At 34.9% G+C, this 26,830-nt stretch overlaps 1 protein-coding gene across 3 annotated transcripts in view; it reads left to right on the top strand.

Annotated features, from left to right (window-relative positions):
* LOC150100777 (zinc finger MYM-type protein 4-like) overlaps positions 1 to 26,830 on the top strand; it is a 521,809-nt gene that overhangs the window by 55,764 nt on the left and 439,215 nt on the right. For all 3 annotated transcript variants that reach the window (XM_090402210.1, XM_090402209.1, XM_090402211.1), the window contains exon 5: positions 6,310 to 6,422. In XM_090402210.1, the coding sequence (XP_090258336.1) occupies positions 6,310 to 6,422 (113 nt within the window). The remainder of the gene's footprint in view (positions 1 to 6,309; positions 6,423 to 26,830) is intronic.

Genomic DNA, 26,830 nt, shown 5'->3' with positions numbered 1-26,830 from the left:
TTGTATGGCTTGAAGGCAGTGACCAAGTCAAAATATTGGCATAATTTATTAGCAAAATAATTTATCTTTAGACATGTGTTTTCATCATTAACTTCAACATGAGTGATAACATCTAAGTATCCATACCGATTCTTCAGTGCCTTTGGTAAGATGTGCATTGGTCAGGTCTGATATCCCGTGCCAAAGGTTATCGGATCTGGAATTTCCTTTTGTATGGCTTTGGCTACTTGGACTCAAGATTTTCTTACTTTCATTTGCTTTCTCTCTGAAACTCAATCACTTAGTCTATTTATCCTAACAATGAGATCTTCCTTGATGATTTCAGTATCAACAATTCAGACTGGCTTTCCTTCTTGAGCTTCACAGACCAAGCTGGAACAGAAGCTGAATTATTTGCTGTCAGTAATCATATTGTTCACCAGAATTCCAGATAATCATTATTTTCCTGACTCCCTTGACCTTTTCTTAACTAGCTCTCTAAGGAAATGTGGACAAGGTCAAATCTAATTATGACCTTGTTCATGCTTCTGATCCTAGAACCTGCCCTGATCTAATAGCAGAAATTATTCTCACTGGAATGAGTGCTTTTATTCTCCCAACTCCATTCAGAATCCCTGATCCTTTTCCAAACCCTGGTTCTCCAATAATTGTACCAAAGCAGTCCAAGCCAAAAATCAGCATATGCCCTTGGGCTCAGGTCAAAAGCTCCAGCTTCTCACTTAGCTTACACTACAGCTTGTAACATCTGCTAAAACATCAATAAATCCAAAACAGACTTTTGGATTGTAAGGGCCAAGCTTATCTTCTTCTTCGTCTATGATCTCTTGTGCTTTTAAGCATCGAGATTTTTCCAAAGAGATTTCCATGCCATCCTGCCCAAAGCTTGTTCTTTTTCTTCTTTCCAGTTAATTCCCTTCTTTTCCAATTTTTCTTTAATTTCCTTTTGCCAACCTTTCCTGGGCCTGCCTATGTTTCTTTTTCCTATTTTCTGGCTTTCATATACAGGTTTTGTTATTCTTCCTTCTTCTTCGAATAAGATGTCCAAACCACCTCATTTGGGCTTGTGTTATGAATTGGTTCAGACATGCAACTTGAAGGTTGTTTCTTATAGTTTGATTTTTTTATTCATTCTAGTCTTGTTTTTCCTGGCACTTTCCTAAGATATTTCAATTGTTTGTAGTTTATTTGGTGTTTCCTGTTGTTAAACACAAGACTCGCAGCTGTATGTTAATGTTGGCACAAACACTGAACGGTACATTGTCATTTTGGTATTCTGGGCAGCTTCTTTCTTATCTAGGAGTGGGCCTTTCATTGCATAAAATAGCTTTGTTCCTCCAGTTATCCTGTTGTTAATTTCTGTATCTAGTCTATCATCTTCTTGTATATATATGATCCCAAGTATTTAAAGGAGTGGACTTGTTCCAGTTGGTGGTTCTCTATTTTTATTATGTGTTTTGATTGGTTTCTAGATATGATCATTGTTTTAGTTTTATTTATATTTATGGTCAGATTCCTTTTCTTTCTTTTCTTCATACCAAAAATTAACATTGTACTGCAAATCTTCAGCTGGATTTGCTAGAATCACTACATCATCCACAAAAGCATGTGTAAAATCCTGGTTTCTTTCAATTTCCTGTATCCTAGGTGGAACTTTGTTTTTGTTTGGCATACCTTTAAAATTTCATTCATTACTATAATGAAAAGAAGAGGGCTGAGGATACATCCTTGCCTGAATCCTACATTTGTTTCAAATTCTTTTAACTTGTTCTTACATAATTTTTATTACTTTTGTAAAGGTTTTGTATGGATGCTATTAAGTTATCTTGTACCTTGTTTTTCTTTAATGTTTGCCATATTAAATGTCTGGGAACTCGGTCAAAGGCCTTTTCGAAATCTAACATGCATGTAATTCTTTCCATATTCCAATGTTTTTTCTGATATTTGTCTAAGATTGAAGATAAGATCTTGTGTGCTTCTATTTTCTTGAAAGCCATACTGCATTTTGTCCTCTGTAAAAGTGATAACCGTAAATGGTTTTCACATTTATGGTTATCCCCTTTCTTAAATATAGGGATTATTATTGCTACTTCCCAGTCTTTGGGAATAATTTTCTTTTTCCATATGATATTGAATAGATGTAAAAGAAATTTTATGGCTTTCGTTCCTAAATTCTTTACCATTTCTGGTGTTATTTGGTCATGGCCTGCTGATTTGCCCAGTTTTATTTTATTTATTGCTGTGCAGTTCATTTGCATGAATTTCCTCACTTCAACATTCTTCTATTTTGCTTGCATGTCTTGTTCTTAGGGTTCTATTTTTTTCCGTGTCCCACATCTTCCAATAATCCCTGGAAGTACTGTTTCCACCTTTCCATGATGTCTTCAGGATTTGCAAGTAACTTTCCATCCTTATTTTTGATAAACAGGAACATCCTTTCTCTGACCTCATTCTTCTTAAAACGTTATAGAAGAGTTTCTGGTTTCCTTTAAAATTTTGTTTTAAAGTATGTCTGAAGTCTTCCCAGCATTTTCTTTTCTCTTCTTTCACTATGGTTTTAACGTTATTTCTTTTGTTGTTGTATAGTTCTCTATCAACCTGCAGCTTTGGTGTTATATATCTCTTCCACAATTGCCTTTTCTTTTTAATTTCTTCCTTTAGTTCTTCAGTCCACCAGGGTGTTTTATGTCTCTTCTGTTCATTATTTATTGATACACCACAAATTTCTTTGTTTGTTTCTAGAAGAAGTGTATTGAACTTGTACCATAGGCTTTCTACGTCTTGGGTCTTCATATATCTCTTTTTCTACTTCTTTCATCTTCTTTGCTATTTTACTTGTATACTCAATGGCTGTTTCTTCTTTCTTCAATGTGTAGTTCTTTATCTTAACATTTATTCCCTTGCTACTTTTTCTACATTTTTCAACTTTTATTTTATGGATCGCTTCCAATACTAATAAGTAGGTGGTCACTGCCTATTTCACGACCTCAACAGACGCTTGCATTTTTGTATGCTTCCAACAGGATCTGCTTATGATGGCGTAGTCGATTATAGACTTTTCATTTCTACTGGGCTCTTCCCTGGTAAACTTCTAGATTTCTTTATGCTTGAACATAGTATTTGCTATTACTAAATTATTTATAAGTCAAAGATTTCTTATTCTTTCTCCGTTATTATTCTGGGTTATTTCTCCTTGTGATCCCAACACTTCTTTCATTTCCTCATCTACTTGATTCCCCATTAAGGTTTCCTAGAAGTATAATATGCTCCTGAACTTCTTCAATTGTTTTTTTTTTTGTAAGAGTTCGAAGAATTCATCTTTAATTTCTTTATTAGCATTATCATTTGGGCCGTATGCAACAACACCCTTTCATTTATTAGTTGCCATTTAGTAATATATTCTTCGAGATCTAGTTTAATTATGCATGCTACCCCTTGTTTTCCCCATTCTCTTGGATTTACCCTTGAATAGAAAATTATATATCCATCTTTCATTTTCTGGCAACCTTGACCCTTCTTTTGTGACCCGCTAGCAGCTCCAATCTCGATTTTTTAAATTCATCTATTAATTCATTTTCTTTTACATGTAAACATTTAATGTTTCATATCTCATGTACCTTTTTCCTCGCTTTGTCGTTAACCATTTAGGCAGTTCGGCTATCTCTTTGTTATTTATTTTAAGGTGTGTACAGTATTAGCCTTCAGCACCTGAGTCTGGTGGTGGGGCTGCCACCTTTGAGGCCCTCAAACCAACCTATGAAAGAGGTGCTATCCTGTTGGGCTGTGGGAGGTATTTTATTTCCCTCCTACCCTTCATAGTAAACTGTGACGAGCATTTTTCAATCTGCCACCAGGGAACGTGCCTAATGAGGGTCACAGGTGTTCCCACATGGGGGGGGGGGGGCAAGTTTATTCCCTGTAAAATTGCAGCTGAGCCTTCTGGTCCCTTTCCAAGGATGTGGGGATGCAACTTTTGTCCTTCCATATTTTCACCTATTACATCCTGATGGTACAATGGTAACATCTCCTAAAGACAAGGCTTCCACTATTCCATGAACTATACACTGTATGTATCTTCTAAAATTTCACCAGAACATTTAAAAAATGCTCAGTAACCATGATATTGATGTCTTCTAGTCCTGATGGTATTCCTCCAGTTGTACTAAGAGCTTACTCTTCAGAACTCACATCTATCTTGTCTTGTCTTTTCAAGCTGTCATACTGATGTAGTATCTATCTAACTGTTTGGAAGTAAATTTTTATCCAACTCACTCCCCAAAAAAAATTCAACAGACTACTGTCTTATCTCTCACTTCAGTACTCTCAAAAATAATGAAAAAGTTTATCAACAGCCAACTGTTTTACTTCTTGGAGACTTGTGAATTACTTAATGATCGGCAAAATGGATTCTGCCTCCTCTTCCATACCAGATCTCCTAAACAACCTCACCAGTCTTTGGACAGGCCATGAAAAAATTTGGAGAAACTCAAGTGGCTGCTTTTGATATTTTGAAGACATTTGATGGCATCGTGACCTTCTTCCCAAGCTACAATCGTATAGCATTCCTCCTTGTGAATGGTTTGCCAGCTTCCTTTCATCAGTGCTGGTGTACCCCAGGGCTCTGTGCTTTAACCTAAACTCTCCCTGCTATATATCAAGGATCTTCTCTTTCTTTTATTCAGTCCTATTTCTAGCTTTGCCATTGATATTACTTTCCACCCTCTTTTTCATTTTCAAAACCTTGTAGTGCTCAGGTAATTCACACTTCAAGATCTTCATTAACCAGTGTCTTAAACTGATCTCTTTGCATTCTCAAGTTGGGTGAGGATAACCTGATGTGAAAGAACATACTTCACTTTCCATCACTTTTGAAAATATTCTGCTCACCTGCCATCATCAGTTTTCTCTTCTTGGATTGACTTTCATATTTATCCTATCCTAACACAAATACATTAGGTTCATAGTCTATTCAGCCTCCTCCAATATGTATTCTTTTTCATTCTAAACAGTGCTTCTCTCCTCTTCAACTCCTGACATTTTATGAAGCTGAAATTTGCCTGATATTAGAATTTTCCCCACATTTGATGTAGTTCACCCAGGACCTCCTTCAGAATGCTTGATTGTGTCCAGAAAAGAACAATTTATTTAACTGATGACCCCCCCCCTCTCTCTCTCTCTCTCTCTCTCTCTCACTAACTATCCCCACTCACTTCCCCAATAAATGTTCTGCTGTATTATATCCATAGGCACTTCTTCACTGAACTGGCCATTCCCATTTCTCCACTTTCCCTTTAATCATGCATGAATTGCAAATAGCTGCCAATCAACACCCAGCACTCAAAATTATCAAACCGACTTATCCTCTTCTTTCATTCTATATACCTATATTCTTTGGAATAGTCTTGCCATACTGTTTTCCCCAATGATTACAACCTTTAGGTCTTCAAGAAACAAAAAAAAAATTCCTCTCTTCTTTCCACCTGCCCTTTCATATCATGACATCTCATATGGTTTTGATATTAAACAAAAAAAAAAAAAAAAAAAAAAAAATTAAATTTCATCCAGGGAGAGCAGGGTATTGCATTACATATTTTCTGTCATTTTCTTCCTTTGTATTTCTGCAACTGGTATGATTGAAACAAATTTTGGTCAAGAGTCGTATACTAAATTTCATTGAAGTCTGACCAAAATACTTGTTCACAGATGAAGAACGATGACTCTGATAGGTGCTTAGGCAGTTTTTGAAATGCACCTAACAAGACATCCTCCTAATAAATCTTGTTCTGCCTTTTGTAGAAATTATTTGGTTGATCATTATCCACCTTATTTATGATTGGATTAAAAAAAATTGGGAAACCATTTAACCACTTGTCCATTGTTCTTCCTTAAATGTGGTGCATACAGTGTTCTCTCCTTATGTGATATTCCCCTAGAAAATGTTCAGTCATTTTACCATCATTGTCATATATGAATTTTGAATGATGTTTTGGTGAGCTTTGTAACTTATGCATTCAAAGTATTTCCACCAATGGTTTATATTTGGCATTCCCTTTAATATGTGATATTTTCATCATTCTTCATTTTCACTTAGAGGATTGGGATCACTAATGATAACAGTGAATAATGCAGTTATAATTTGAATATGCATATGCATTATTCAATCTTACATTGGTATCTTATAAATTTCAAAACTTTTCAAAATATAATAATGGTTAGCCACAAATTTTTCCTTTGTGCTTTGAGCTTTTTCATGGTAAACTTTTTATTTATTTATATTTATAACTCTTTCATTTTTTTAAATTTTTGTTATAGATGGTTTACAAACTATAAGTTCTCCAACTCCATCAAAAACCAAATCTGAAACTTCTAAACAGGATGGATCAAAAAAAGGATCAAGTACAAGAATGTGTGCAGAATGTGGTGTGGTAAATAATTTTTTGATTTTTGTCATTAAATTTTTATATAGTTGGAATTGTGGTATACAGTACATTACTTTATTTGTATATATTTTTAGTGGTCTTAAATTTTTTGCTAATGAATAGACACAGCGACATTACTTACTTTTGAACAGTACAGAAAGGAACTGAACTGGACATGATTTTATGGCAATTTGAATTTAATTGCACTAATAACAATGTCTCGTGCATTTTTATAAGACAGTGAATGTATAAGTAATGAACTTGCATAGGCATCATTATTGGATGAGGACACATTACATTGAATTGTATGTGCGTGTGTGCGCGCACAGAAATCGCATATTTTTTTTATAGTATTTATTGCTCAGATAACACCTGAAAGCAAATTGTATACAGTATAACTATTACTGTATTACGGTCAATTATTACTGTAACTATTTATAAATAATTTACTATGTAACATTTTCTCTAACTATTACAGATAACTGTACATGGCCTAAACATTAATAACAATTGATGATATTGCATAAACCTCTTCTTCATGAAAGATGATTTCAGGCAAGTTCAGTAGAGAAAATGAATCCACCTGAAACTCATCTTTTGTAAAACTTAACATGGCTTTGTGGTCAGTCTAAAGATAATTTTGCTTTGTTAGTAAGATATTCTTGAAAGTACTCCACAATAACTATGTGCTTCATAGTAATAGAAGCCAGTAATTATGGAACTTTGAACAGGGTTTCATTTTGTGAAAATAAAGAGTGTAGTTAAAAAGTCTGTGTTTAGTCCAGAGCAGCACACTCAATGGTCAAAACATTGAGATACCTACCTAATAGCATGTCATTCCTCCTCTATCACAAATAACAGCTTGTACTCTCTGAGGCATTGACTCCGCCAGATGCCGAGGGTTTCCAGAGGTAATTCCAGCCATGTCTGTCAGCATTGTCCACAACTGCACTTTAGTCTTTGGTTCTGGATACATGGATCTGATTGTCATGCTCTATGGCATCCCAGAGAGATTCCATCAGATTTAAATCTGAGGAACTTGGATGCCACTGGAGGGTCCCAAACTCAGATGAGTGTTCCTTGAGCCATGCCTGGGTGGTAATGGTGGTGCTTTGTGCTGCTGAAACAGACCATCAACTGCAGGATGTGCAAGGCCATGAAAGTGTATAGGTGATCAGCCAGCACATTCTAGTAGCTCACAGCATTTAAGGACCTCTCCAGACACTAAGGGACCTAATGTATCACATGTGAAGCCTCCCCAAACCATCAGAGACCCAACCTGGCAATACAGGGCAATAGCTTCATGCTGTTAATGCAACACCTGCACTCTCCCGTCATCTCGATATACCTGATAATGGGATTCATCAGACCACATGATTCTGATCCACTCTGCAGAGGTCCACTTTTGATGGTCCAGGCAAGGTGCAGTGCCCAATGACAAGCTGTCAACAGTGGTACGTGATAGGACATTAGCTCCTGTAGCCCATGGTATTCACTGTACACCATACCGTTCACTTGCTGATGCTGCATGGACCTCTGACATTTAAACTGGATATGATTTGTGTTGCTGTTGATCTGTGGCTGGTCTGTACCAGCCTGGACAGTCTGTGTCGATCCTGGTCATCAATGGCATGTGGTCGGCCATCATTTGCATGCTGGATGCTGGTACATCCATTCATGGTATACTCACAATGGACCCTTGATACGGTTGCACTCGAGAATCCTAGGGTTCTTACCACTTGGGCAATAGAATGATCCATCTGTCATGCACTGATACTACATCCATGATCAAAGTTGCTAAGATCATCACATTTACCTATATTCGCTGATTGCGATATGCTATTGGGAAGCCCCGATGTCTGCCTATTTATCGTCTACATTCAGTTTGGGTACATTTTACTCTGCACAGGGGATGTTAGTGGCATCTTCCTGTCACCCATATTTCTCATATTTTGTTCATTGAGTGTATTTCCCAACCTTTCAAGATTTTACCCCTTTTAAGATTTTAACACTAGTGCCCCTCCCCCCCATCTTCAAGCAAGGATAATTATTGCAAGTTATTTGACTCAAACACAAATAATTATAAAAGTATTATTTATTTCAATAATTAAAAAAAAGTTTAATTAGAATTGTATTAAGAGTTTAATGTAAACTTTTAATGCACACAGTTCAAACCATGCAGTTGGAATACAATCGTTCCATCAACCAGATCTCTCTCTCCCCTCCCTTACTGAAAAATCAATTATGGAATAGACCTAGACTTATCTGTGATAGTACAGTGAAAAAATTATAAAAAAAAAAAGCAATCGGAATTAGAAAAAAGTGTCTTGCACTCCGTAAAGAACCTTCATGTGCCCCTTCACGTATGTGCACCACACTTTGGGAACTCAAGTCTAGAGTAATACTTTGTCTGAAGAGTGTGGTGTTAGTAACACAGAGATGTTATAGAAGAGATCTGAGCAAAACATTCTTTAAGAAGGAAAACTAAGAAATTTTGAACTTCTATACTTTGAAATTTTGATAAAACTGCCATTTAGTAAAAGCTGGAATTCACAAATTTGATAATTAGAATAATGGACTTGGAGACTAAAGTTGATTCAGAATTTTATTCTGAATAAGTGAATAATAAAATGTTACAGTGTGAGAACAGGGACCAAACCTTGGAGATTCATCGGCAAGCCCTGAAGTATTGATTGATTCAGCCAGAGAGGTATGTGGTGAGGTTGTCTGCAAGGATAGAAAAATCAGAACTCCATTGTGGACCCAGGAAGTTAAAGAGGCAGTGAAGGAAAAGAAGAAAGCATATTGAAAGTTTCCTGCCAAATAAGTCAGCTTATGCTCTTAGAGAATACAGAGACAAATGTAAGGAAGTCAAACACTGTGTAAAACTAGCTAAACAAAAGGCATGGGAAGACTTTGGTAAGAACATAGAAAATAAATATCATGAAGGTGGCAAGATATTCTGGTGGCTGTTGAAAAAGCTCAGAAATGTAGGAAAAAGTGCTGTAAAAGGAATTAGAGATGATAAAGGTGACATGAAAACTGAAAAAAAAAAAAAAAAGATATTCTTGAAGTATGGAGTAATTATTTGAAAAATTGCTAAATGAAATACGCAGTGATGTCACAGTGGTAAAAAGAACACTCAACAGACATTCGATCAGGAATACATATGCATACTTAAAGTAGAAAAAGCCATCAAAAGCCTGATATGTGTAAAGGCAACTGGAGTAAATGATATTTGACCAAAAATGCTCAAGTATGGAGGTATAAAAGTCTTACAGTGGCTGCACTGCATAGTTCAGAAAGCCTGGTCAGAGGGACAAATTCCCGATGATTGGAGTAGAGCTCTCATAGTACCCATATATAAAAAGGGAAATAAAACTGAATGTGAGAATTGCAGAGGAATTTCTCTATTGAGTGTTCCTAAGATTTAAGCAAGTATACTTGAGAAATGATTGAGAAGGATTGTGGAAGAGAAGCTTGGTGGAGAACAAGCTGGATTCAGGCCAAATAGAGGCTGTCAGGATCAGATTTTCACTTTACAACAAATAGTTGAGAAATCATGATAATATAACAAAGATCTGTATTTAAGTTTTCTTGATCTGGAAAAGGCATATGACTAAGAATGATAGACAAGTAAACACAAGATTATTTTAATATTTGCCAAATAATTCAGTCTGAAAATAACAGCTATCTTCAGTGGCTACATAGGAACAGTTTTTAACAAGATGGAATACTAACAATTGATCATTTAAAAGTAGAACAAGCCGCGTGATGTTACATTGCTATGTATTAAAGAGAGGAAAAATTTCATCAGAGTGATGATTAAACTGTAGGTATTAATTCACAATTTCATGTAATAATCTTAATTTATAAATAACATTAGACTATTGTAGGAATTACATCTCAATTAAAAAATTTTAAAAAAAATCAATGTGTTATCCTGATTAAACTTTCCCATATTTTTGATAAGGAAATACAGTCATTTTGATTCAAGTTAGGGTGTTGAAGTAAAGCCTCAGCACTTTCTTTAAATAGGCGTTCAAATTTATAGCGACATCTGTGTAGAAGGCGAGTCTTGGACCAGAGGATGTTGTGGCTTGTCTCTATCCCATGCTGAGCCAATCCAGACCTATCAGATTTGTTGTACTGATTGTATGATTGATGTTTGGATTATTTTTTCTATAGAGCATCCAGTTTGTCCAAAGTAGGATAGATTGCAGTTACAAGGCACTTGACACACACACCAGGCAGAGACATAGTTGAGCGTTTATCAAATAAGTCAGCTTATGCTCTTAGAGAATACAGAGACAAATGTAAGAAAGACAAACACTGTGTAAAACTGTTCCTATGTAGCCACTGAAGATAGTCTGTTATTTTCAGACTGAAATATTTGGCAAATATTAAAATAATCATGTATTTACGTGTCTATAATTCTTAATCATAATATCACAAGTGTCTCTAAAGAGTAAAAGGCATATGACAAGGTGCCAAGAGAGAAACTATTCAAAACGCTACAGTTGTATGGGGCATTATATCAAGCAATACTTAGTTTTTATTTGAGTTGTAAGTCAGCAGTTAGAATTGAAGGAAGTACAGGCAGATCGTTTAATGTTAAATCTGGTGTTAGAGAAGGCTATACATTATTCCAGATGTTAAATCTGGTGTGAGACAAGGATGTACATTATCCCCTGTGTTATTCATTATCTATATGGATCACATTATGAAGGAAACTGGTATTAAACATGATATCAAAATTGGAGATGTTAATATCAGCTCTTTTCTTTATGTGGCTGATGTTATACTTCTAAATAAATATGCTACAAGTCTGCAAGATTCACTGACCAAATTGAATAACTGTTGTAATAGATATGGTATGAAGGTCAGCAATAAAAAGACAATGAAAATAGGCAGAATTTCAAAGAAACGTCTAGGATATATTTTGCATGAAGAATTTCAAATGGAAAAGCTTTGTATAAAATGGGTGTTGCGCTTGCTCACAGCAGATCAAAAACTCACTTGCATGAAAATTTCTGAACAGTGCTTGGAGCGTTTTAACAAGAATAAAACTGATTTTCTGTGTCGATTTATTACTATGGTTGAGACTTGGATTCACCATTACACACCAGAATCCAAACAGCAGTCAAAACAGTTGACAGAAGCTGGTTGTTCAGTGCCAAAGAAGACAAAGTTGGTTCCATCAGCAGGAAAGGTCATGGCATTCGGTGTTTTGGGATGCTAAAGGCATTTTGTTTATTAATTATCTTGAAAAGGGTAAAACCATAACCAAGGAATATTATTCCGATCTTTTAATGAGACTAGACGAAAAAATTCGGCATTGGGAAAATTAAGGGATCTGCACTATGAATTGTTGGAACATCCACCTTATTCCTCAGATTTTACTCCCTCTGATTTCCATCTCTTCCCAAAACTAAAACTCTTCCTTGCTGGTCAGTGTTTTTCTTTGAATCAAGAGGTGATTGCAGCTGTAGAGGGGTATTTTGCAGATCTTACTGAGAACCACTGCAGGGATGGGTTAATGGCGCTGGAGCATTGCTGGATTAAATATATTAGTCTTAAGGGAGATTATGTTGAAAAATAAAAATAATTTTGAAATTATAAATTTGTTTTTTTATTGTTAGGCCGAGAATTTTTAGACTACCATCGTAGAAGACCGTGTTCAAACCCATTTTAACTTATGGATCTGGGAGCTGGGTTAGAAATAAAACACTTGACCGAAGACTATAGACTGCAGATATGAGAGTCCTGTGAAGGATCAGGGGCATGAACAGATGGCATCGATGGCAATATCATATTAAAAATAAGGACATTAGGAAAGAACTTGGCATTGTTAGCATCCAGGAATGTGTTAGCAGAGGTAACAAGAATAAAACTGACCATACCATCTCAGGTGGTATGGTCTTGGAGAGGAAAGATTAGCAAAACAAGTGTTCTCTGGCCCTTTTGCAGGAAAAAGACCCAGAGGAAGACCGAGATATAGGTGGATTGATACAGTAAAAAGTGCCTTAGAAGATAGTAATATAAGATCTGATAATTTTGGAGTCTTGACCAGTGACAGATTGATTTAGATGAAAATTATAGATAGGAAGTTAGCATTCATGTAAATTTTTCATGTCCTGTACACTATTATATCCTCTACACCCCCTTGAGGGTACATGTCAGGAATTTGATGATGATGCTTTATTACCACCTTGAATGTGTTCTTTAATTGTTATGGTCGTTGCCTCATTCTCAACATTACCTCCCAGCTATTTAAATCTGGACACCCCCTTCAAAAATTTTCTTTCAACTTGTAGATTCTGTAGTTTTTTTCTTATTTCTGAAGTTGATATCACCATATGTTTAGTTTTATTTATGTTGATCTCTAATCCCATATCATTAGTTTTTCTTTCCAGTTCATTATATACCTCAATTAATCGTTTCTTAGTTCTTGACACGATGACTGCATCATCAGCATAAACACATAATTGACTTGATTTATTAAAAATTGTACCTCTTTGATCTAAATCTTTAATTGCATAAGGTAAAGGTATGATGAATAATGTTGTTGATAGTTCATCTTCTTGTTTTACACCTTTATTAAATTCGAAAGGGTCACTAAATATATTATCTATTTTAACTTTTGCTTTTGTTTTTTTCATCATCATCATCATTACCATTCTGATTAATTTTGATGGTATCTCTAATTCTTTTGTAGCTTTTTGTATACTATCTCTGTTTAGACTGTCAAATGATTGCTTAAAGTCTATAAATAACATATGTAAGTCTGTTGCATGCTCAAAACGTTTTTCCATCATGTCTGATAATGAAAAGTTGATAAATGTTACTTCTGTTTGATCTAAATCCACATTGATATTCTCCTAGTTTCTTTTCGGTAATTTCTTTAAGTCTGTCATTTATTATGGATGTGAGAATTTTATACACTACATTAATTAACATAATACTCTAGTAGTTACCACAATCAAATTTATCTCCTGTTTTATAAAATGGCACAGATTATGCCAACATTCCAGCAGTCTGACACTTCTTCCTTGGACCAGACTGTCGAAAATATATCCTGTAGCACAAATATTGAATCTCCTCTGTGTTTCAGTAATTCTGCAGCTCTATTATTTCTCATATTTTGTATTTTAACTTCAATTTCACTAGTTGTTGGTAGTTTTATGGGAGTATTCTTTTCTACATCGGTGTTCTTTCTTGTTTCTAATCGAATATTTTCCCCATTTTTTTCTCTATTTAATAAATCCTTAAGATATTCTGCCCATCTCTACTATTTTCTTTTCTTCTCTTAATAAATTTCCTTTCTTATCTTTACATCCACTGGTTCTTGGTTGAAATCATTTTTTTTTTTTTTTTTTCATTTTTTGGATGGTAGCATAAAATGTTCTACTTTCATTTTGAGTATTAAGTTCTATTTCTTTTATTTATTTGATATTCATTTTCCTTTTCTTTTTTTTTTTAGTATATTATTTTCTTTTCTTCTAAGTTCATTATATGTCTCCCGATGCATCATTTGTGCTCTGGCTCTATTATTCTCTTTTATAGTTTCATCACATTCTTCATCAAACCATTCTTTGTTATGAGTTCTTTTCTTTTCTCCTATTGTTTCAGCAGCCACCTCTTTAATCATATTTTCTACTCTATTCCATTTTCCATGAATACTGTTGAATCTATCAGCTATATTATTTTCAGTTTTAGTTAATTTGGTTTTCAAGTTATCTTGGTATTTCTTAGCTTCTTTTTACATCATTACTAAGTTTATCTATGTCCCATAACCCAGCCTTCTTTTTTGTCATCGTTATCACATTTGATAATCTTTCTCTTATAATCGTTTTTTCACTAAATAATGGCCACTGTCATTATTTAGTGAAATAATGACAGTGGCCATTATTTCACTAAAGGCTTGTTTTGGTAATCTTCCTGTTTTCATTCTTTCAACTTGTTCCATCCATTTATGTTTATATTTTTTAATTTTTCTATTACTGATTCCTGGTTTAATTCGTTCGTAATTTCTTCATTTCTTTTGTGATCAAATAGACCATACTTTGCAGTTTTTCTCATAAACTTCATTTCAGCTGTCTTACAGCATACTTCGTCAAGTTGCTCATCAAATCTATCTTTATTAATTTCTTTTTTCTACTCAGTTGGTGCATGAGATGAAATGACAGTAATGTTTCTAAATTTTCTTTTTAGTCTTATTTTACATATTCGGTCACTAATAGCTTTTATATTCTAATATAATTTTCGTATTTCCTTGCTTAATATGAAGCCAGTACACAACTGACTGGTTTGTTCATTAGGACCTCTATAAATAATACTATAATGTTGTTTATCAATTCTCTCCTGTCCACCGTATTGCTTGTAGTGCAGTGAGGTCTATTTTATATTTCAACATTTCATTAGCAACTTCATTCATCTTTCTTATTTGTTTCATTGTCCTCACATTCCATGTTGCCATTTTGATATCTCTTCTTATTATTTTATTCTTATTTTTCTGCCTATTTTGTTATCAGATCATACCCTTTTTTCCCATTCCAAGTCCATTGCCATTGAGTGTTATCTATATACTATGAAACCATTGAGTCCGATTTCGTAGCATAAAATTTTTTTATGTGATTGGGTTGCTAGCCCAATGCACAACCTTCCTCCTTTATTCAGGCTTGGGACTGGCTATAGTAATCACTACTCAGAGTAATCAACTTCAGGCAGAGTTAATTTTTCTCTTATTCCATATAAACTTATCCAGCTGCCTTCTCACCATACTAGTTCTGGATATTCTGTTTCAGTTGATTTTCACTAGCAGATTTATAGGAACCACTTTAGAATATATGTGACTATTGGACTTTGGTTGGGACTTTTCAGTGGTTTCTTGTAACAGTGTTTGCTATATTTATTTCCATATTTAATTTGCACTTCACTAAGAATTGTGAGTGAATAACTGAACATTTTTACTTGTTCTGTAGGATATCCATTGAGGATGGTTGATTTTCCATAATAATAATATTATTGCTGATATTCTTAATAACTGCTGTACCATATTATCAAATATGGCACAGCAGTTAGTCATTTTAATTAAAGCCTGCTGAAGACTTCTACTGTATTTATTTAAATGTATAACATCATCTGCAGAATGAAAATAGTTGAGCTTAACTTCTCTGATTTTGATATCATGTACACTGTTTTCCTTCTTAATGAGATCCTTCCATAAATACTGTTACAACTTCTGTACACCCCTGCACTTCCACAGAATTACACAAGCCTGCTTCATTTTTGGTGCTGTGTGCAGTCAACATTCTCATGTTTATCAGTAGAGAGAGAGAGTGTGTGTTGTCTAGCTGTATAGGTTAACATCCAGTGGGGGAGATTATGAGAATCATGTAGCTGTAATTTAATTTTTCAAAGATTGGAATGCAACCACTTGTTATTATCAACATTTTAAAAACAATCAGGGTTAGTAGGATGTTTATGTATCAGACTATTAACCATTATAACGATACAGAAGACATATCTGACCAAGGAACAGGTCGACCATGTTGGATTAGGAAGCAACAGCTTGTGAGGGCTGAAGGCATGCCTCCATTATAATCCTGTGAGAATGCAGAAATTGATGTCACGAGAGATGAATGTTTTGCAGAGAACGATGTCATATACTAATTGATGACCTGGGTAAGAGCTTATCGTCATTCTGCTGGATACTTCCTAACACCACAACTTATATAGAGAATGAAAATCAAAGGCACTTCTCTGGCATTATGCGATCAACAGACACAGAGATACTCTCTTCACAGATGAAAAGATTTTCACCATTGAAGAGTTGTTTAACTGCCAAAATGACTGGGTATATGTTCTGTATGGTTGCACAGCACATGCCATAGCACCCAGTATTCAGAGAGGTCACCACCTGTGTCAGTGATGGTTTGGTGGGTAGGTGACATATTGGGGGGGGGTATCCAAGTTGCATTTCTGCAAGAAAGAGGTCAAAACTTCGGCCAAGGTGTATCAAGGCACCATGCTGGAATCTGTGGTATGATCCCTGATCAACACCTTGTATCACTGTAGGCAATGGACCTTCCAACAGGACTCAGCTCCTGCACACAAGGTGAAGACCACACAACAGTGTTTGAAGGCAAATGTGCTCGACAACATACCACCGTCTGATTGGCTGTCTGGAAGTCCTGATCTTCAAATTCTGGTCAGAGCTTGAGAGTGTCCTGCAAGAAATAACACTGCATTGCCAACCTAAAGGTGGATTTGGAGTGATCAATGGCAGCATTCCCATTGGATGTTGCACATGTCTCTGTTGATATGCCCCCCCCCCCCAAGATCTCATGAAGGCAAAAGGGGAACATTTCAAACGTCGAGTGCTGTAAATAATTTTCTCATAGATTAAAGTTTTATGTGCTATTCACGTTGTAACAGTATTTATGGATAGACTAGGTAGATGATGAGCATTAGAGATAGATATGCATCTTTGTTGTATACCTATTTATTTTTTTATGAAAACCATCCTATATACATCCTTCAGTTCTAATGGATAACTTATATTATTATAGTCTATATATTGTTCTGTAATATGCCATGGAGATCTCTTAAGGATCAAAGCTTAGATTTCTGCATTCTTTAAGTCAGAGTTTCTCAAACTTTTCCTGTGACAAAACATTTCACAAATCCTGAAAATTTAACGGGTTAGAGTTGAGTATCATTGGTCTCGTATTCATTGTAGATCTAAGCACACACTATCACTGCAGCAGGCTGTATCGCATTGCAAAAATGTGACAGTACACACTACAGGCATGCCGGGCTGCAGCGCATTGCATTGACCTTGCTTGTGACCGCACGTTTCCTAGAATAGATACCTCCTTACTTCATTCGTACACGCTGGCCTTAATAGCACAATCTACATACAAAGTGAGGAGTGCCTGATTTTCATTTGAACTTATCACAGCATTTAAAACCATTCCAGGCTCATGTTAATTTTGATAATTTTTCACGGAACACTTATTCAATTTCCGCAGAACATGGTTTGGGAAATGCTGCTTCAAGGAATGCAGAGATTCGAACAGGGATCCAGACTTACTGTCCAATCCTCAATCTCACAAATACCACCTGATTCAGGTAATATGCCATCTGAATGCAGATGGGTTGGAATAACTCTCATATGGGATGAAACAACCAGATTGTATTCTTTTTTGTCGTAAACCAAAAACAAAATAATGATACAACATGTTGAAATGCTTTTATGGCTGAGACACCACAATGTTCCCACTGTTTTTGTCATTAGGAACTATGGAGAGCAGTGAAAAATCAGCTATTGTAACAAATTTATCTGCAAAATTAAAGATAAATGCCATCTGTCTGAGAAGTATCAACAGAAAAGAAATCAAACTGTATAATAAATTAGAAAGTAGCATTCTTACTTCCTCATTTTGGCCACTTTGACAAAATTGGTTTATTTGTTCTTCATCTCAGTGTTGCTGAGATGAAGAAGATTAAAACAAATGAGATTCTGCTCTAATAAATGTAATATACTATATTCAGGCAATAATGATGAGGGAGAGAATGGAGTAGATATATTAGTAGAGTACACTAATCACAAAGATGAATTTCATTTCTTGATTGACAATCAAATTTAAGTAGAGTGATGTATCAAAATTTCAAAATTTGACAATGAAACTTATTTGTGCATATAGTCTTGCAGAAGATTCTGCTAAGAATGAAGTGAAGGGATTTTTCACATCATTAGAGAAGGAAGCTCACACAAAGCAAAAGGACGAGTTGGTCCTTGTTGCAATTTGAACAGAAGGGTATGAAATGAATTCTGGATATATAAAATAAGAGAGAAAGGCAAAGCTAATAATGATGGTACGTACTTGCTTAATTCTGTTCAGGACATGGACTAGTCATCATTAGCAGCACCATGTTCCAACATAATGATGTGTACAAATTGAACTTTCAACCAGTGAAATTAGATTACCAAAAAAACTGTGATTTTATTATGTCATTATGATTAAAAGGAAGAAGTGGAGGGATTTTTCACATCATTAATAATGTGTGGCTAGCAGTTGGAAACTATAAGTTAACAAACAAAGCTTGAAGCAACCTTTATTAATATAAATAGTAGAATAGTATAAACACATGGAAGCTGTGGAAGGTGGCATGAGTCATCTACTTTGCAGCATTCTTTGAAGATGATTAGCTGAAAAGTTGAAGTCTGGCATGTGAAGAGATCTAATAAAAGATTTCCAAATGTTGTTTAGAATCAGTCCTTGGATTTTGCAGAGAGTCATGAGAAAAATGATCATGGTTGCTTCCTTATCTGATGAAAGGGAAATTGTCTTCTAGATAAGACACAGAGCTCTTTTCCTAGTCAATGTCATGATGTGTATGGGGGAGAGTGCTAAACTAGACTTATGTTTCTTTTCTGTTATGAGCTGTATCTTCAAGATGTTCTTTATCTCAAAACTTCTAGAAGTCTGACTTATGTGGGAAAGGCCACAGTAACAGGGAATTCTTTAAACGTCAGAATGTTGAATAATTTATGGACGAAATGTGAACAGTTCATGATGGAGTCTGAACAACAGATGTGACTATTTAGCAAATTTGAGAGGCATTTGGATAAGAGGTAAGTATTTGATAAGCTCTTCACTACTGAATCTTAAATTTGAGGTTTATTTGCCTGATAATAAAGTTATAGTGAACATATCTGACCACCATTTAATGAAGACAGAAAATGACATGCTGAAAAAGAAAAAAGATTTTAATTTTTCAGTCACTCATAAGTTCATTCCAAAAGTTGATTTCTCATGCAGCGTTGAAAATGCCCTTCATTCTTTACCACTAATGATATTGGATTCCATGCTTCAGTCCTTTCTATCTTCATCTCTTCCTCTGAGGAACAGTATCACCAATCATTCAACCAATGTCACTATCATCTTTAATGCTGACAAAGGCAATGCCACAGTCATAATGAATACAGTCGACCACGAATTAGAGATTTTTCTCTCCTCTTCTCGAACTTCTCCACCTATGCCCTCCCTAGACTAACGACTCTACACGGACTAATTGTAGCCCCAAACAGAGAAGAAAGATCATATCTAGTTCATCACTCTTCGCATACACATCATGACATCAATTGGGACATGAGCTCCATGCTTTATCTAGAAGACAGTTTCATCTCTGATCTGATAAAGGAAACAACCATAGTCATTTTATCTCATGGTTTGTTCTCAATATGAGTCAAATAGTGATTCTGAGTGATTGGAAATGTTTTATCAGATCTCTTTGTATGACAGATTTCAACTTTTCAGCTAATCATCTCCACTTGTTACTATCATTGATACTGCAATGATAGTTTCTGTGATCTTTGTTAATTTATATTTACAATTTCTACTAGCCATATGTTTATATTTGTTTTACCCTAAAGAAGCCATACGTTATTTGTCGTGAAACAAATCAGTTTATTTTATCTTTGTATCAAAACAACCTAATAAAAATCTTTTTCTTTCCAGTAATAAATAAATTCCTGGTATATATTCTTAACCCTTGTCTATCTGTGTATATGATGTACTCTAGGTCCTAAACTTTTCATAACTAGGATTGTTTAAAACAAAACATAACGAAAACATAAATTCTCGGCTACTGTATTTGTTATATATACTTGCACACACCTACTTGTTCTTCAGTTTTTCATCTGTCTTTGAAATTTCACAAACTGCCAATGATATATATGTTTTTTTTACTAATTTCAGTTAAGATATTATAATAGTGGCCTTTCAGTAGAGTCACATCTGTAGGGCTTTAATCGACTTTTTTCATTTGTTTTTGGAAAGAAAATCAAGTTGAAAGTTAGCAAGATCATAGGATGATCTCTGTGTGAAATCTAGCTAATTACAAGGTTTCTTTCCACTATTCATTCAGTCTTGGCTTTAATGATACCTGTATTTTTTTTAAGAGTAAATAGAGTATTTTTTTTTTTATTTTATTTTTATGAGCTCCCATGTAAGGTTGTAAACCTTACATGGTTTTAGTACTCTAGGTGGGCTAAGGATTTTTTTTTGTTCCATTAAATTTTATTATTATTATTTTGTTTTTGTAATTTTTTAAATTTATTTTTTACATAATCTGGAAACCCCACTCTAAACATTGAACTTTTACAAGCTACTTTGGGCCTCCAATGAAGTGGGGTAGTGGTCTTACACAGCAGTGACATTCATCTCCCACCTGAAAACAATCACAAATATGCGTGTCTACAAGCATTCATATGCTCAGCCTGTTGGTTGGAGAGCAGATATATTCACTTGGTCAACCAGGGCAGTGTAAAAAACATGTTAAACAGAGTACTGATTTACGAAAATTAGGAAGTGAAATATAGAAATTTTACTGTGTAGAAGAGTCAGTATAGTTCATAGTCAGTCTCTCAGGGCAGCCTTCTTTATGTATTTTCATAAAGACCATATAAATGAGGCGTTATCTCAAAATTAGTGCATTTTTTTAATATTTTTTTTATTTTACTGCTGTATTATTGTTGCTACGTACAACTTCATCGAAGATCTGATTCAGTTGCTTAGTCTTTTTTGTTTTTGGGTTATATTTGATCTTTTGATATGTAGTTCTGCTGTCCCTGTCAAACCTCATATTAAACAACTGAATAAACTCCTTGATGAGAGCGGTATTACAGTATAGAATAATACACTCATTTTTGTGCATTCTTCTTTATATGGTTTTCCAAAAATATGCAGAGAAGGCTGTCCTGTGATATCTATTCTCATGATGTGTCAACTCTCCTGGATCTAGAGTTGTGATATTTCTTTTCTGTTTATTATGTGTACAAATCAGATTTTCTCTAAGTCATTTATCAAAAATTTTATTCCAGAAATGATTAAAGAAATTTCCATACAGTCTTCTGATATTCTTGATTAGCTTTGACACTCCCTTCACTAACATCCTTCAGTTGAAATTGTTTGCTGCTGTCTGAAGGCATTCCTCGGGATATGCTGATGATATTTAAATTTGTTTTAGAGTCAAGTTACTTGGCTTAACCAGCTGGATAAATATGATCTGGATTGACTTTGTAGGCAATAAATTTGCTATCTGGCCTCATTCTGAAAATGAACTAACCATTTTCTTATAACAAATGATCTACATCTGAGATTTGAATTCACTGTGAAAAGGAAAGTTCTAGGAGTCTACTTATCCATATAGCCTCTAGTTCCTTCTCCAGTGGTGTTTAACATAAACTTGCCCTCATTGCAGATATAAACATCAAGCTTCCACATGTTGTTCTTCCCAGAAGTTTGGAGAAGTTCAAACTTTAGTTAACCAATCTTGCAGAAATTGTTTCTCCTGAAACTGAAATTAAATTATAACTATGGATGGTATTCATTCGATTTTGGAATTTTTAATCATATGCCCAGAATCTTTTTCGATATGTTATGGCTATCTCTGAACATATTGGCAGAATCTTGAAGTTGCACCTGATATCTATATATTTTCCACTCAATAGGATTTCTAAGTTTTTGCTAACTACAGAAGACAAACTTTCACCACTGTCTTTGTCTAGTGTTTATCACATTCCTTGTACTGTCATTTATCATATTGGATAGACTTGGCTGTTAACCGGCAGAGAGAGGGAGAATTGGTAAACATAACTTCTGTATTTGGTACCTTAAATCTCATAAGTTGGGTCTCACACAACACAGCATTGAGACTAAACTTACATTGTCTGTTGGAACGATATCTGCTTAATTGATAGAAGCATTCAAAGAAAGCTCAGTGGCTCTATTATACTGCCCAAATTTAAATTGTAGTGATTGCCTCTTAATCTCAAAAGTTTGGGAGAATCTTATTAGCAAATATTAAAAATGATTGTCTGTTTGACATAATCCTAGCTCATGGTACTTACCTTTACTGGTTTATCAGTTGTTGTATTTACCTTGTATTCTATCTAATTTAAATTGCATTGCTTGCTTATTCTTTACTGATGAATTCTTCAGTAAAGATTATTCTTTACACTTGTATTTTCAGTATGAAGCATCTGTTACTAATTTATAATAAATTGTTATTGTGTCTAATGTGCTTTTTATATGCTATGCAGTCAGGATACTTACATCTGTGAGATTTCTTTTCTTTTCTTTTTTTAAAACTGATCTGAGATGGCAAGACCTGATAAGTAAGTCACTCATGAAAAATTTAAAATTAATCTTGGTATTCTGGTTTTAAAGGATCTGTTAAAAAAAAATGTTGATCTACTAATTTCAGAAAATCAAATTTTTCAATTAATTTCAAAAAACCAAAATTTTCTGAAATTGTAGTTATATGTAGACCTTCAGAGCATATAATTATGACAGGGAAAATACTTTGGAGCAGTTCCATGGGATCAGAAACTGTAAAGGAAATATGATATATGGAAATGATTTCAGTAATGATGTTATGGCTCTCCATTTTGAAAGATAAATTAGGTGTAAAATTAAATGAATGAGTTACTCATTAAGTAGGAGGGAACTTCATTAAAAGAAAATGCTGCAAGGAATATAAGAAATGGTTAGCAAGTCGATGAGCTTTACAAGCACAGATTAAGTGTTTCCATCATAGGAAGCAAGGCAAAATCAGGTTCTGAGAAAAACCTACCAGGACTAACTTGAGTTTCAGAGAATTATCTGCCTGCTAAGGAAAACGAAGAATGCCTATGGAAGGATAACTTTAATAGAAGTTTATGCCAGCAAAAGAAATAGCTGAATTACTGCATGATCATTTATATGTATCATTCAAGTAAAGATAATACTGATATGATGGGAATAGAGATAAAGGTGTTAGAATTACTCAGAATATTGCAAGATTAAATGAGCTGTCTGCACACAGACAGCTCATTTAATCCTAGTCTGTATGTAGAAAATTATTAGAGAATTTGGCATTGTCTATGAATAGATTGTTGAAGTCTTTCCACCAGCAGGATCTTAAGGGACTGGAAAACAAGCATAAAATAAGTGAATTTTCGGTAGCGTAAATTCCCCAAGAATTTACGGGCTACCGAAAATTCACAAAGAAAACACCCTGCTAAGACCTATCGTTGAAGGAATTGATAGCCCAACGTATCACTTAGCCAAAAAATTAGCAGCAACACTCAAGGAGTTGGTAGGTCATTCCCCTCCTATATCAAAAACACACAACACTTCATAAACATCATCAAAGATATTACATTAGAAAAAGATGATTTATTAGTTTTGACGTCTCTGCCCTCTTTACGAATGTCCCAATCAATGACACAATCCTTCTCCTATAGAACAAATTCCCTCCAGATATTACGGCACTCTTTGCGCATGTATTACGGTCAGGTTATTTTGTATGGCAAAATGCCTTCTACTTACAAAAAGAAGGCACAGCCATGGGCTCGCCATTATCTCCCCCCCCCCCATTGCTAACTTTTACGTGGAACATTCTGGGCAATTAGCCCTAGATTCCTCCCCTCTAAAACCCAAAGTCTGGCTTAGATACGTTGACGATGTTTTCGCGATCTGGTCCCATGGCCACCAGACATTAGACACATTCCTTAGCCACCTAAACAAACAACACAAACGCATACAGTTCACAATTGAAATTGAAAAACACAACACACTTCCGTTTCTAGATACACTTGTCACACGTCTTCCCCTGGGCAACCTTTCCATCACTGTTTACCGAAAACCGACACATACGGGACAATATATACACACATAAACTCCTACCACCACCCAACACAAAAACTAGATGTCATCAACATGCTAAAAAACAGAGCTCAGATGATCTGCTCCAGTGAACAGGCACTGAAAGACGAATTTAAAATTATCAGTAATAACTTACAAAATAAATTTTGTAAAAAAATAAAATAAAACAGATACAGCCAAAACACTATTAACAAAATTCTCTACAAAACCACAATAAAAAACAAAGACAAACCAGACTACAGTAAAACTATAACCATTCCCTACATTAAAGGCATATCAGACAAAAGAAACAGAGTACTACAAAAGTACAACCTCAAAGCCACCTTTTAACCTCCTGCAAAATTAAAAAGCTTACTCAACTTATCCAAAGACCCACTCCCTCCACTAGCCCACCGTGGAGTCTACCGGATTTATTGTACTTGCAACATACCATATATAGGAGAAACAGGACGCACAATTCCTATTAGACAAAAGGAACATAAACGACACATTAAATATAATAATTATGGTGAAGCTGGCCTTTCTGATCATGCCCTGAAAATACCTTACACAGAATTGACTGGAAAACCACCAGCTGTCTACATCACACTAAAACATGGTATGAACGGAAATTCAAGGAACCCTGTGAGATTATTATCAATCACCCCAACCTGAACAATAATGATGGTCTAAAAATCCCAAATATATGGAAGGTATATATTCAACCTTCCTTCCTAAGAACAACTATAAACAGGACTGTAGAAAATCCAGTATTGTAAATCAAAAATAAGAATTGTAATACTAAAAATAGGACACCAATTGTTTCTGAAAGAAAACCATCTAAAAGAATGTTTATTCCTGTCATTGTAAAATAGAATTTAGCTTGATGTAATTTATAATTTTTTTTTTTTTTTTTTTCACCAGAGGTCACGCCAGTAGAATGACATGTGATCAAATCATTGTTTCTCTAGCTTACAGTCAATGATGTAACTCAGCTTGTCCTGTATATTTATGTACGGTCCAGATATCTTGATGTGAAGATCGAAAAGTCGGGATAATAAAAAAAGTTATTTTAACACAGTTGTCAATTCCATAAAATTTTTAAAATGAATGCTGATCACCGTGTAACCCTAAAAGAAAGCATTACATTTGGAAAGTTAGCTTTATTGTTAGATTCCCATTGCTTTTTTTTCTTGACAGTAGGAAAACTCTTGTTAATTAACATCTCTTAAGAAAATTTGTCATCAAATGATGACAAATGATGAAATTTTTGTTATCCTGAAATCTCAGTATTCCTTAAGTTTCTCTAGTAATGGATTTTCTTTTTATAAATCATAAAGACCTACAAACTTATCTCCTTCTGAAAAGAAAGCACTACATTCCTTAAGAAGTAACAGTCACCTTGTTATCACTAAAACAGACAAAGGAAAAGTGACAGTAATTATGGATTCCTCAAATTACAGAAGAAAAATTTCTCTTTTACTTTGAGATCGCTCAACATACCAAGAACCTGATCATGAACTTAAGGGTCAAAGCTGTATAACTGAGAGGAGACCTCCACATAGCCGTTAAAGGAATGCAAAAAAACCGACCAGGGCTTCTGACCTAATGTCCAATCCTCACCTTCTCGTGGTGCAACCTGTTGGGTATCTACTTGGATACTGAACGGAGGAGGATGGGCTGGCAATTTGGGATTTAGCTGACCAAATTGTATTCTTATTCGTTAAACCAAAATATAGAATGATGGTACAACATGACAAAATTTCATGCCGGCTGGGGCATCGCCCGGTTAAACAAGTCCCCGTTGTTTTCGCCAGGGAACCAGGGCGAACAGCGAAAAGTCAGCTACTGGAACATATCTGAAAATAAACCCCAACTCAACATCACCAGAGTTAAAGATCGGTACTATCAACATAAGAAGCCTGAATGGCAAAGAAATGGCGCTAGCTGAGGAATTAGATAAGTACCAGATCAACATAATAGGGGTGACTGAAACAAAAAAGACCAAAACTGGTGAGATCTTTCTGAGCAATAAATACAAAATGTTATATTCAGGCAATGACAATCAAGGAAAAGAAGGAGTAGCCATAGTATTCAACACAAAATACGAGGCTAATCTTCTTGAATGGCAGTCAGTCTCAAATAGAGTAATGTGGACAAATATGAGAATGGGAAACTGGACAACGAGACTTATTTGTGCCTATGGTCCCACAGAAGGTTCTACTAAGGTAGAACTGGAGGAGTTTTTTGAGGCTTTAGAAAAAGCAACAGACACAATGAAAAAGGAAAAGTTGGTCCTTGTTGGGGATCTAAATAGCAGAGTAGGAAATGATTGTGAGACATACAAAAATATTTTGCGAAAATTTGGAGAAAAGAGCAAAGCTAATAATAATGGCAAATATCTGTTGGATTTCTGCTCAGGACATGGACTGGTTATTACTAACACCATGTTCCAACATAAAAATGTGCACAAATTCACATGGAAAGAAGAGGCAAGGAATAAGAAAAGTGTCATTGACTAAGTTATTGTTGATAGTGATGTTTTCTCCCTGGTGCAGGACACCAGAGTGTACAGAGGATTTGAAATTGGAAGTGATCACTATTTAGTCTTGAGCAGGATAAAATTGAATTTAATATTGAAAAGAATAACATGTAAGAAAGTTTTAAAGCGAATAAAAGTTGAGCAGCTCTCAGATGTGAACTGTAGACTAAAAT

This window comes from Typopeltis vanoorti, chromosome 12, assembly GCF_054136105.1.
Source record: "Typopeltis vanoorti isolate ZY-2024b chromosome 12, IOZ_Tvanoo_1.0, whole genome shotgun sequence".
NCBI classification, from domain to species: domain Eukaryota; kingdom Metazoa; phylum Arthropoda; class Arachnida; order Uropygi; family Thelyphonidae; genus Typopeltis; species Typopeltis vanoorti.
Note: the sequence above shows the minus strand (reverse complement) of the source record. Positions and strands in the feature narration are given on the sequence as shown.